At 43.4% G+C, this 13,321-nt stretch overlaps 1 protein-coding gene across 3 annotated transcripts in view; it reads left to right on the top strand.

Annotated features, from left to right (window-relative positions):
- dlg2 (discs, large homolog 2 (Drosophila)) overlaps positions 1 to 13,321 on the top strand; it is a 1,345,388-nt gene that overhangs the window by 862,923 nt on the left and 469,144 nt on the right. For all 3 annotated transcript variants that reach the window (XM_068033932.1, XM_068033931.1, XM_068033933.1), the window contains one exon: positions 10,908 to 11,010. In XM_068033932.1, the coding sequence (XP_067890033.1) occupies positions 10,908 to 11,010 (103 nt within the window). The remainder of the gene's footprint in view (positions 1 to 10,907; positions 11,011 to 13,321) is intronic.

The following is a 13,321-nucleotide window of genomic DNA, read 5'->3' as shown; positions in this document are numbered from 1 at the left end:
AGGACCAACACTCACTTTGTTAACTCTTTTTTAAATATCTGTAGAAGCCCTTACTATCTGACTTTATATTTCTCACCAGCTTTCTCACATACTCTAATTATTCCCTCCTTATTAATCTTTTAGTCATTCTTTGCTGTTTTTTACATTCTGTCCAGTCTTCTGACCTGCCACCCATCTTTGCGCAATTATATGCTTTTTCTTTAAGTTTGATACTATCTTTAACTTTTTTAGTTAACCACGGATGGCGGGTCCCACGCTTGGAATTTTTCTTTCTCGTTGAAATGTATCTATTCTGTATATTCCAAAATATCCCTTTGAATGTCTGCTACTGCATCTCTGTTGACCTATCCCTTATCCTACTTCGTCAGTTCACTTTTGCTAGCTCTGCTTTCTTGCCCTCATAATTGCCCTTATTTAAGTTTAAGATACTGGTCTTAGACTCACTCTTCTCTCCCTCAAATTGAATACAAAATTCAGTCATATTATGATCGCTGCTGCCTAGGGGCGCCTTGACTATGAGGTCATTAATTAATCCTATCTCATTGCACGACACCAGGTCATAGAAACATAGAAAATAGGAGCAGGAGTAGGCCATTCGGCGCTTCGAGCCTGCTCCACCATTCATTATGATCATGGCTGATCATCCAGCTTAGTAGCAGTAGCCTGTTCCTGCTTTCGCCCCATACCCTTTGATCCCTTTAGACCCAAGAGCTATATCTAACTCCTTCTTGAAAACATACAATGTTTTGGCCTCAACTGCTTTCTGTGGTAGCGAATTCCACAGGCTCACTACTCTCTGGGTGAAGAAATTTCTCCTCATCTCAGTTCTGAAAGGTTTACCCTGTATCCTTAGACTATGACCCCTGGTTCTGGACTCCCCCACCATCGGGAACATCCTTCCTGCATCTACCCTGTCAAGTCCTGTTAGAATTTTATAGGTTTCTATGAGATCCCCCCCTCACTCTTCTGAACTCCAGCGAATATAATCCTAATCGACTCAATCTCTCCTCATACGTCTGTCCCGCCATCCCAGGAATCAGTCTGGTAAACCTTTGCTGCACTCCCTCTATAGCAAGAACATCCTTCCTCAGATAAGGAGACCAAAACTGCACACAATATTCCAGATGTGGCCTCACCAACGCCCTGTATAATTGCAGCAAGACGTCCCTGCTTCTGTACTCGAATCCTCTCACTATGAAGGCCAACATACCATTTGCCTTTTTTACCACCTGTTGCACCTGCATACTTACCTTTAGCGACTGGTGTACGAGAACACCCAGATCTCGCTGCATATTCCGCTCTCTCAGTTTATAGTCGTTCAGATATTAATCTGCCTTCCTGTTTTTGTTACCATTTATCCACATTATACTGCATCTGCCATGCATTAGCCCACTCACTCAACTTGTCCAAATCACCCTGAAGCCTCTCTGCATCCTCCTCACCCCACCCACTCAGTTTTGTGTCGTTTGGAGATATTACATGTAGTTCCCTCATCTAAATCATGAATGTATATTGTGAATAGCTGGGGTCCTAGCACCAATCCCTGCGGTACCCCACTAGTCACTTCTATCCTTCGCAATACACAACCCCCAATCCCATGCGCTTTAATTTTACATGCTAATCTCTTATGTGGGACTTTGTCAAAAGCCTTCTGAAAGTCCAAATAAGCCACATCCACTGGCTCCCCCTTATCAACTCTACTAGTTACTCAAGTCTAGTATAGCTTGCTCTCTGGTTGGCTCCAGAACGTGCTGTTCTAAGAAACTATCCCGAAAACAGGGTGGAAGAGTCAGTTACTAGGGGCCATAGGTTTAAGGAGCGAGGGGCAAAGTTTAGAGGGGATGTGCGAGGCAAGTTCTTTACACAGAGGGTGGTGAGTGCCTGGAACTTGCTGCCGGGGGAGGTGGTGGAAGCAGGTACGATAGCGACATTTAAGAGGCATCTTGACAAATACATGAATAGGATGGGAATAGAGGGATATGGTCCCCGGAAGTGCAGAAGGTTTTAGTTTAGACAGGCATCAAGATCGGCGCAGGCTTGGAAGGCCGAATGGCCTGTTCCTGTGCTGTACTGTTCTTTGTTCTATGTACTACTCATCCAGCCTACCTTTGCCTATCTGATTATTCCAATCAATATGTAGATTAAAATCCCCCAGGATTATCACCATACCTTTCTGACAAGCACCCATTATTTCTTCTTTTATACCCCATCTAACCAATGTGGTTACTGTTAGGGAACCTGTACACCATTCCCACAAGTGACTTCTTGCCTTTATCATTTCTCATCTCCACCCAAACCGCTTCTATACCTGGTTTCCTGAACTTAGATCATTCCTCTCTATTGTTCTAATACCAACATTAATTAACAGAGCCACCCCTCCACCTTTTCCTAGCTTCCTGTCCTTCCTACATGTCATGTACCCTTCAATATTCAGGTTCCAATCTATGCTGTCCTGCAGCCATGTCTCTGTAATGGCTATCAGATTGTACATATTTATTTCTATTTGCGCTATCAGTTCATCTAGTTTGTTTTGAATGCTATATACATTCAGATACAGAGCCTTTAGTTTTGTCCTTTTATTATTTTTGTAACCTCTGGCCTTGTCTGCTGATTTATTCTTAGATTTGTAATCACTGTCCCTTCCTGTCACAGTCTGTTCATCTTTTCCCATATTAATAACTTGCTTTCTTGCCTTATCTCTACTCTTTGATTTGCCACATCTGCCCAAATTTGATCCCTTGCTCTCTCTATTTAATTTAAAACCCTCTCTACTTCCCTAGTTTTGCGACTCACTAGAGCACTGGTCCCAGCACGGTTCAGTTGTAGACTGTCCCAACAATACAGCCCCCACTTTTTCTAGTACAGGTACCAGTGCCCCAAGAACTGGAACCCACTTCTATCATACCAGTCTTTGAGCCACGCATTCATTTCTCTAATCCTATTTGCCCTACTCCAATTTGCGCATGGCTCAGACAAGCAGCACTGAGTCCCCTGAAAACAATGATGTGTCAGCTTTGCTGGAGCTCTGTTAGAGCTCAGAAACCAGTTTAAGCTAGCTACCTAATTAACCAGCTACAGCTACTCTGAGAGCTTGCATACCCCTGTTTAAAACTGTAAGAAACCTAACTTGCCACTTAACTTAAAATTCACTCACTTATCAAGCTCCCTTCTTCACACTCTGTGCCCTCCAGCAGCACTCAGTGCAATTCTGGTGAAGTAATTAAACTTCTTCCAGGATTGTAACCTGGGAACAATACTGTTGGTGTTGACCTCTTCTACAACTTCTCTATTCCTCTTGACTCATCTGAGCATCCATTGCATGTCAGAGAGGAAAATGACTTCTTTCCTGCTGCTCCCATGCTCTTTGATCACTTCCATGTCTGCATCAGAGGTTCTGGGGACCCTGGATGAGCCCGTGCTGCTTCTGAAACTTGTTTTCCACTAACTTCCCCTTAAGGAATTGTAGGCTGTCTTTAAGTAGTGGGCATTCACCAGATTCCCCTCCCACTAATCCCCCCATCCCCATTCTGTGATTTACCTGTATATTACCACTAGCAAGTCACAAATTCAATTTAAGTAAGGCCCAATCATAAAACTTGGGTCTCCTGCCAACTGCATTAGGTGGGCAGAACAAATGCCTCACCCACCTGAATCAAATGTCATCCTCTTTATGCTCTATGAAATGTTTGGTTTTGTATTTCTCTCGGCAGCCCAATCCTAACTGGATATTTGTCCAGCTTTTCTAAATGAATCAGTTAGCATGGCCAGAATTGCATTCGTTCTGAGTTTCTTTTCTTTCTCTTGTTGCGACCAGGTGAGAAAGGTGTCTAGGGGTCTTTTACTGTCTTCACCTGGTCTTATTATAACAGGGTTTAATTTTAAACACACTGGGCTGAATTTAACCTGCCCCTCGACGTCGCGGGTCGTGGCGTGTGGGCTGGTAAAATGCTGCGGGGAGAGGCCCGCCTCGACCTGCGACATCGAGATGGGCCCGCAACATATTACCGGCGGCAGCGGGACCTCGGTGCGGCCCCTCCCCCACCTCATGGCGGCAGCACCACAATTTGCATATGGTAATGCTTACTTACCTATGCCGATTATGTAGCCCACCGCCTCTCCACCAACACTGCCGGATTTTTCTTTGAAGGGGCGGCCATCACGTGTCGTCCCGTTCATGATCTGAAAAGCCGGCGGGTCCTCACTCTGCATTACAGAAGGGAGGGGGGATACACAGGGGTATAATTCTGCTTTCTGGAAGGGAGGAGGGAGGGGGGATACACAGGGGTCTAACTCTGCAAACTGGAATGGAGGAGGGAGGGGGGATATTCAAGGGTCTAACTATGCATTCTTAAAGGGAGGAGGGAGGGGGGATACACAGGGGTCTAATTCTGCTTTCTGGGAAGGAGGGGGGATACACAGGAGTCTAACTCTGCATTCTTAAAGGGAGGATGGAGGGGGGATACACAGGAGTTGCACTCTACATTCTGAAAGAAAGGGGGTCTGGGATTACTGGAGGGAAAGCTGTGCTGGCATGAAGGGAGGTACTATGTGCCATCCCTCTGTTAACAGTGTATGCTCTGTGTTTGTGAGGGGGCAATGGCACACTAGGCACACAGTGTGTGGGGAGGGTGCCAGAAAGGGCAGGAGCATTAAGGTTTTATGGATAGTGGGGGCAATCGATTCAGTTGGTAGGATCTTGATGTGGTCATGCTGTGCCACTCTGAGTGTTGGCCAAGATGGGCAATGCCATGGCACGCCACATAGTTGATCCAGGAAAGCAGCTGATGTACCCATCGACACCAATCCATGCCCTGTTAGGAACCTTCGAATGCATGCAGGTTTCCACTTTATTTATCACATGGAAATAGATATGGCTCATCCGACATTGTGTGATCCTCTGCACGAGAGGATCCGTATGCACTAGAGGCAATACCAACAGGCAGGTGCGATCCACATAGAGGCCCTCGGTTGTGAGCAGCAGCCCCCAAGGGAAGCCCGCCATTATGGCTGCCGTACATCTACAGGCCCCACATGACATGCCATCGGATGCCAGAGCCCCAGTGCCAGAGGAGATTGCGCATATAGAGAGGGTGGTGACACGTCTCTGTGCCCTGCTCAAGGATGACCTGCAGCCCATGGGCTCTGGTGGACATTCCATGCCTTTGTTCCTCATAGTGGCAGCGGTTCTCAAGCCTTACGCCTCTGCAGCCTTTTAGGGGACCACCAGAGACCTTTGTGGGGTCACACAGTCAGCAGTGCACCGCGGCGTCAGGGAGGTCACCAATGCCCTGCACCAGAGGGACGGACACTGACAGCCAGACCCAGACAGCCATTGGTTCTTGCACCGTTGCCAGCGAACCATAGGCTGTAATGTTTATAGACTGCACTCATGTGGCCATCAGGCCCACTGCCAGGCTGCCACCTGCAGACATTACCATTAAAGGAGCCCTCTCAATATAGGTGAAGCTGGTATGTGAACACCGCAGGTGCTTGCAGCGAATGTGTCACTGCTTCTCAGGCAGCTGCTATGACACCTGGGTGTTGCGCCAGTCCTGGCTGCCACCGCTGTTCACTCAACTGGCTCAGATGGAGGGGTGGCTTCTTGGAGATACGGCTATCCTTTGCAGACATGGCTGCCAACACTGGTGAGAGACTCCATCACTGCTGCAGAGGAGAGATACAACACCAGCCACTGAGCTACATGAGCCACCATTGAGCAGGAGATCGCCATGCTGAAAGAGCACCTCCAGTGCCTGCATGGATAGGGTCATGCCCTGTACTGCGGGCCAAAAAGGCCAGCTCCTTTCTTTGCTGCTCTGCACAACTATGCACCCAATAGGCCTGGCATGATGAGGAGAAACATCAACAGTATTCATCCTCGGACTATGAGGACATTGAGGACCTACAATATGAAAGATGCATGGGAGGACAGATGGCACCCAGGCTCTGCACGCAGGGCTAGCAGTGAGGTAGGGATGTTCGGCAGTGGCTTATCAGACAAAGGCTGTCTGCTCCATAGGAACCGATATGAGCTCTGCAAGCCACACATCACCCTCGCGCACCTGCTGTGCACCAGTCCACATTTGCAGCATCTCTGTGTAAACCATTAGAGGCAGCAGCTGACTGAGCCAATGTCCATGTCACTGCATCCGTGCAGATGCTCATGAGTAATGGTAGCATGGCAGTGCTGTTATTTATTTGTTTATTTATTTAGAGATACAGCACTGAAACAGGCCCTTCGGCCCAACCATCAACCACCCATTTATACTAATCCTACATTAATCCCATATTCCTACCACATCCCCACCTTCCCTCAATTCCCCTACCACCTACCTATACTAGGGGCAATTTATAATGGCCAATTTACCTATCAACCTGCAAATCTTTGGCTGTGGGAGGAAACTGGAGCACCCGGTGAAAACCCATGCAGTCACAGAGAGAATGTGCAAACTCCACACAGGCAGTACCCAGAATTGAACCCAGGTCGCTGGAGCTGTGAGGCTGCGGTGCTAACCACTGCGCCACTGTGCTGCCCCGTTATTGCATACGTTTGCTCTTCTGAAGGGCCAGCAGTGCAAAGGGATGTGACATTGGCACTGCATGCTGGCACACATCATTCACACAGAGAAAAAGACACAAGTTGGTGAGGAACCTTTAGTGAAAGACGTATTTACTTTGCTGTGACACCAGTGCATTCCCATTTGTGTCAGTGTGTTCTCTGTAAACCTCTGTAATACCATTTATGGTGTATTTAAGTCTCACGTCCTGGAATGTGTAAATTTAAGATTATTCACCCAGGTGCGGCATGCCTACAAGAAGGAATGTTACACTTGAGTTGGAGAAGAGGATCGCAACTTCACAGGACACTGGGACACAGCAGGGTAAGTATGTGGCAGCAAAGCGGAAAGTGCTGGGTCACTCAGCAGGTCAGGTGGCATTTGTGGAGAGAGAAGCAGAGACAAGTTAACTCTGCTTCTCTCTCCACAGATGCTGCCTGACCTGCTGGATTTCTGCAGCACCTTCTGCTTTGCTGCCAGATTGACAGCAGCCTCACTCTTCAGCAGTTAGGTAAGTATTTCTTTGACAGCTGTCAGGAAGCAGGTGCTGAGGCGCTTAAAATAGGGCCCCAGAACCTGCTGCACAACTGTCAAAGACTCTCTCACTGCACCGAATGTCCCGCCTCTCCCCACGTAATATGGGGAGGGCAGATCGGCGCCATGATTCTAATGAGCCCCGCAATTAATATTGGGAGGGCTTGGTGGCGGCTGGCAAATACGGGTGCGCCGCTGAGTTCAAAGGGTGCCACCGTCCGTGGCGGCGGCCCAATAAAATTCAGCCCACTGTATTTTGGGCTTCCCCTTTGTGAATCCTTCTTTAGGCTTAAAGAAGAAAAGTGAAATTTATTTAAACTTAAACTCTAATACAGTTAACGCCTACGAATATACGATGCACCCACGTTAGCATGCACACGAGATGCACACAGGCAAATAGGGACAGTAAAGAGCAGAAGAAAAATAAAATGGAGAGGTTTGAGGCAGTCTTTAAAAGGAGGTTTCTTGTTACTGTTGCTATGTTTCCAGCTCGCCGTAGAGTCCTTGATTGTAGACAGCTCTTACTTTTCGTTGGGGCCCAGTATTCTTCTTAAACATTATTCACTGTCGGAGACTTTTCTGGCTTGGGGTTCATATGTCTTCAATGGTTTCCGAAGCTGGTTCTCAGTCCAAGAGAAAACAACCTTCTGATTTCAAATTCTTTGTTGGAAGCTCAAATTCAAAAAACTCCAACAGTCAGTCAGTCATGTGACCAAAATGACCCGACCACGTCTGTTTGTGTATTTGGCCATCTTAGTAGTTAACCTGGAATGCTTCAACATCTTGTAATCAAAAGTCCATTGTGGATTAAATTGGAGCAGGGAATAACTCCTTTGTTCTTTGAAGTACTTATCTCTTGATATGCTAATATCTCTCTACAGCCAAAGTCTCCAATTGATTTTTAAAGCAAGCTCTTTCTTCACCATCAGCAGTTTAAAATCAATGTTCATGTGGCAAAATTAATTTTCCTCATTCTTGGTAGGTGGGGGGGCTTGCCTGACACACTCTGTCTCTTTTTAAATGTGTATGTTGTATATTTATAATGGTTTGTTAGTTTTGCCTTCTGGTTCTGCCCTCGCAGTGAAAATTAAATAGTATTTTGATTTTATGTTATCCCTGCGTGCCAGCATTTTAAAGACCAAGAACATGTTTCTTTTCGATCCTTTCTTCAATTAAATTAAATTCTATACTGTGAGTTTCTCTTCATAAGTTAGATCAATAAGTCACAGAATGTTACTATTTGTTGTTTGCACATATCCTTTGGAAAATAGAATACTCCAAGTTGCACTAAGTGTTTTAAATATGACCACTAATGATCTGCGCAAGGTTCTGAAATGTCTGGTATTTGTTTTACTTTCATGATAATTTCACTTCTATTATATCATTGTAAATTTTAATTGGATGAGTTGCTGATTTTGAATAATTCTCTTGTAAAACATTTCACACTTTAAAACTACTAAGGAGTAATTTTAATATGGATTTATATTTATAAATAAGACATAATTTTTTTTATTACTCATTCAAGGGATGTGGGCATTGCCAGCATTTATTGCCCATCCCTAATTGCTCTTGAGAAGGTGGTGGTGAGCTGCCTTCTTGAACCGCTGCAGTCCATGTGGGGTAGGTATACCCACAGTGCTGTAAGGAAGGGAGTTCCAGGATTTTGACCCAACCACAGTGAAGGAACGGTGCTATAGATCCAAGTCAGGATGGTGTGTGGCTTGGAGGGGAACTTGCAGATGGTGGTGTTCCCATGCATCTGCTGTCCTTGACCTTCTAGGTGGTAGAGGTCACGGGTTTGGAAGGTGCTGTCTAAGGAGCCTTGGTGTGTTGCTGCAGTGCATCTTATGGATGGTACACACTGCTGCCACTGTGAATCAGTGGTGGAGGGAGTGAATGTTAGTGGATGGGGTGCCAATCAAGAATTGTGCTGTATATTCTTGCAATTTTGTAAATTCTGATTTCAAATTAATTAAAACATTAAATAAAGGTGCAAATTATATAAAATTTCAAGTCCCAAATTTGGTGCCCAGTTGTGTAAACTAGAACACTGCTCATAGGTGTAGGATATTTCAATCTGTGTTGTTTGCTTACTGAAGTGATCCCAGTCTTCAGTGCATGATAGTTTTTGTTTATGCAAATTCATTGTTTTTCTTAGTTTCTGTGTTCTAGTAATGTATGTGTAATATATTTGTACAGGCTATATGTCTCAGCTCATCTGCTGCTGAAACCCAAATTAAGCCTTTGTTACCTCCAGCCTTGACTATCTCAACACACTCCTGGCTGGTTTTCCACATTCTATTCTCTGTCAACTTGAGGTCACCCAAAACTCTGATGCCCGCCTCTTAACTCCCACCAAGTCCCGTTCTCCATCACCCATATGCTTGCTGACCTACATTGGCTCCCAGTCAAGCAACATCTTGATTTTAAAATTCTCATCCTTGTTTTCAAATCCCTCCATGGTCTTGCCCCTCCCTATCTGTGTAATTTCTTCCAGCCGCACAACCTTCCTAGATATCTGCGCTCCTCTAATTCTGGCCTCTTGTGCATCCCTGATTTTAATCACTCCACCATTGGCGGCTGAGCCTTCAGTTGCCGAGGCCCCAAGCTCTGGAATACTCTCCCTATATCTCTCTGCCTCCCCATCTCACTTTCCTCCTTTAAGTCACTCCTTAAAACCTACATATTTGACCACGCTTTTGGTCATCTGACCTAATATCTCCTTTTGTGGCTCGGTGTCATACTTCATTTTATAAAGCTCCTGTGAAGCGCCTTGGGACATTTTATTTCGTTAAGGGTGCTACATAAATATAGGTTGTTGTTGTTGAATGGTGACTTCCAAAAATATAGCCCCAGATGGCACATTCCACTTAATTAGTTATGGCAATCGGGATATAAGTGTTCTATTTTTCATAAATTACCTAGTCTCTGCTGTTCTATTTTATGCCTTAATTTGTTTGTTAAAAGAATGCATTTTAAACCATTTTAAGTTAGTTTTGAACTAATTTTGCATTGAGGTACCACTGCAGATCTATGGATGGGATGTGGATTGTCATATTGGCCCGAAAATCCGCAAGGACAACATCCTGGTGTCGTTGCCATTGGGAACTGTTGATCCCACACTAATATTGAATGTTATGGGAGGTTTCGACCAGTGAAATATTAGCACAGGCTCCCAGGTAGGCCCCATTTGTGCCAATCAAAAAGATGGTTTACTAGGTAAACTGGTGACCAGTGGATTCCCTGACCAGGGATGAGGAAACTCCTACCTTGGATTCCTACTTCTCAAACACCTTCCTGCTGACATGGGTGACCTTATTTGGGGCAGGAGTAGGCCCAGTCACAGTCTAATTTTCACTCCTTTCATCACACTCCCATCAGACTTATGCCAGGAGTGCAAGGAAAAGGCCACAGATTCTCAGTCGCATTGTTCAAAGCAGTCCTGTGCAACTGTTGAGGCCTATATTTCTTCCTTATTTGAGAAACTCCACAGTGAGGATTTGTTGCATTTTATTGTGATCCGCTGCATGCTGCATTGTTGAAAAGTAACTCATTATTCAGTGAGGAGCATTGCCATTCTAGCCGTATGAACCACCAAGCTAAAGCTCACATTCTATCGAGGTTTTTAATGTGTTTTCTGTGATAAGTCTGTTAATCCTAAATTTGTTTTCTTTCATCAGGTTTTTCAAACTTATTGGCCAGTTAGTTTACGTGTAACACTACACGACTTGTGGTACATAAATCATGTTAGAACTAAAACTGGATTCCCCTAGTTGAGACTATGTAAATTAACCATTTTTGTTGTTTTGTGTTAAGGTAAATGGCATAGATCTCCGTGCTGCAACACACGAGCAGGCTGCACTGGCTCTGAAGGGGGCAGGCCAGATTGTGACTATGATTGCTCAGTACAGACCTGAAGGTAGGAACTCTGACCTGAAATACAGTGCCTTGAAGGATGATTGCATTGATGTTTGTTTGATGAGCTCAACATATTGACAACTAGTCAAGTTTTGGGCATGCATAACCTTATTGCTTAGACTCCAGGGAGAACTTCAAAGTAAAACTATATCAAAGCAGGGCTGTATAAGGACTGAAGGATTAAACTTTGAAAATCCAAAGTTGTGTGGTAATCACAGAACAGACTTTCTTTTTCTTAAGTGGTTTCCATGGAATTTTTTTTTTTACTTTAATGTAAGAAACCTGTCTTTTGTGTGTTTTGTGTTTGAATTCAAAATATTGTGGAGACATGCAGAGTCATTTAAATATTCAAGGTGGTTACCAGCTTCTCTAGAGCATTCGGGATGCCTGATGCATGATGATAGAGGAGGTGGTTCTTGGAGTGTTCTCTGAGAACTAAGAAGAAATAGCATTCAAATCTTTTTAATCTTCATACCCAAATTGCAAGTCAGTTAGTCAATGGATGGATTATCATTCTCGTATTCTTTTCTGAGACCTACGCTTGATTTCAGCAGATGTAGGTTCAGCAGGACTTATCTAGGGTTAACTCTAATATACTGGAGGACTGTAGTTGGAGCAAGCATAAGAAATGTCCACCACCCCCACCACAGTGTCTGTAAATCAATAGGGAAAAAATCTGGCAGGTCCAGATCCCACTTTAAATTTGTGGCCCTGCCACTAGAATTAAGCTCCAATGTCACCTCTTTCCTCTCGTTTCTCCAGATATGTCCTCTCAAATCTCTGATCAAGTCAATGGAGAAATCAATTTAACAAAAACAAGAGTACCACAGTGAGGAAAATGCTTAGGAGCACGAACAACAAATTAAAACAATTTCTTGAGTTCAATAATTTATGTACTGTAACCTGAATTGGTACTGTGTAATGTTGTGGATTATAAAATGCACTTTCACTTTTCGGACCTGGCACAAGTCCACAACACACAACTACACATAATTTGACATTAATTGGGCATCTCATTTCAACTCATAGGCCTTAAAAAGCTATTGTGGGAATTGTAAATGGTGCATGAATGCAGTGGTAGATGCACTTCTGGGTTTTGAATTTCATTTTAATTGTCAAAACAGAGTAAAGGAAAACTTACCCATTCATCTAACCAATAATATATCTAACCCTAGATTGTTTGATGCTGGCATTTGCAGATTTCAATGAACTGTTACTTAGCAGCATTAATTGCACCACCAATCATTTTATGATATGTTAAAGAATCCTATAATTATAGGCTGTAGTCATTAGATTGCCTGATAGTGTTGATCCGTTAGTGTATTTACAAAAAAGACTTGCATTTATACAGTGTCTTTCATGACCTCTGGACATCCCAAAGTGCTTTACAACCAATGGAATACTTCTGAAGTGTAGTCACTGTTGTACTTTAGAATAAATTAATATTACATTATCTATATTTTGCTTAAAAGTATGTTGCTACTTCTGTGAAAAAGTAATTTGCAGGCCATTCTTTATATTAAAAACCATTATTTTCAAAATGACCTAGTTCTATATTTTCCCAATTTCATTGTTATTACACTTTTTGGCAGCAATTGGCTTGTTAATGATTCACTTGTGCCCGATTACTTGCACAGGGATTTGTTCTATTGAGTTTGGATTGATTAACCTTTACTGCACAAAATTTTAAATCTTATATTTTCAAAATGATTTGCCACTTTGCGTGGGAAGGGGACAAAATTGTTGAGATTTTGAGACTGAAATATATATTTTTATTGAATTAGCTGAAGTTTTGTTTATGGTTTTAAAAGTCATTCATTTTATACCTCCCTTCTGTTTTGTAAAGTTGGCTATAGCTTGTCTTGTTGGAATGAATGCAAATAGGCACTTAACAGTGAAAAGTGGCAATTTGTCTGAAATGTTCTAAAGCCTGAATTCTTGGAGTAATTAAGCTTCCAGTTGTATTTTCAGTGATATTTCCTATGTTATTTTGTAGTAATATTTGATGAAGTTAAACTGCAACCTCCAGACTTTTATTTTTAGCTCTCGTATTATGAATCCAGATAATAGTTACTAAAGTCTCACAAGGAGGAGCAGTGTTGTGTTTATATTTCTACCATAATGACCTGCAAGAAAGAAGTATATATCCTGAACTTTTTGCAATGGGGCTAGGAGTGAAAGAAAAATAATAGAACCCAATTAACTTGCTTATCAGACAACCATTTAACTCGTGTTGGTTGATGCCTTGACTTTTGGAGTAATGTGCAAAAAATAACCTTTCCCCTGAAATTCTTCTCGAACATAAAAGGAAG

The sequence above is a fragment of the Heterodontus francisci genome, chromosome 6 (assembly GCF_036365525.1).
Source record: "Heterodontus francisci isolate sHetFra1 chromosome 6, sHetFra1.hap1, whole genome shotgun sequence".
In the NCBI taxonomy this organism is placed as follows: domain Eukaryota; kingdom Metazoa; phylum Chordata; class Chondrichthyes; order Heterodontiformes; family Heterodontidae; genus Heterodontus; species Heterodontus francisci.
This window is presented reverse-complemented; position numbering and strand designations above follow the sequence as displayed.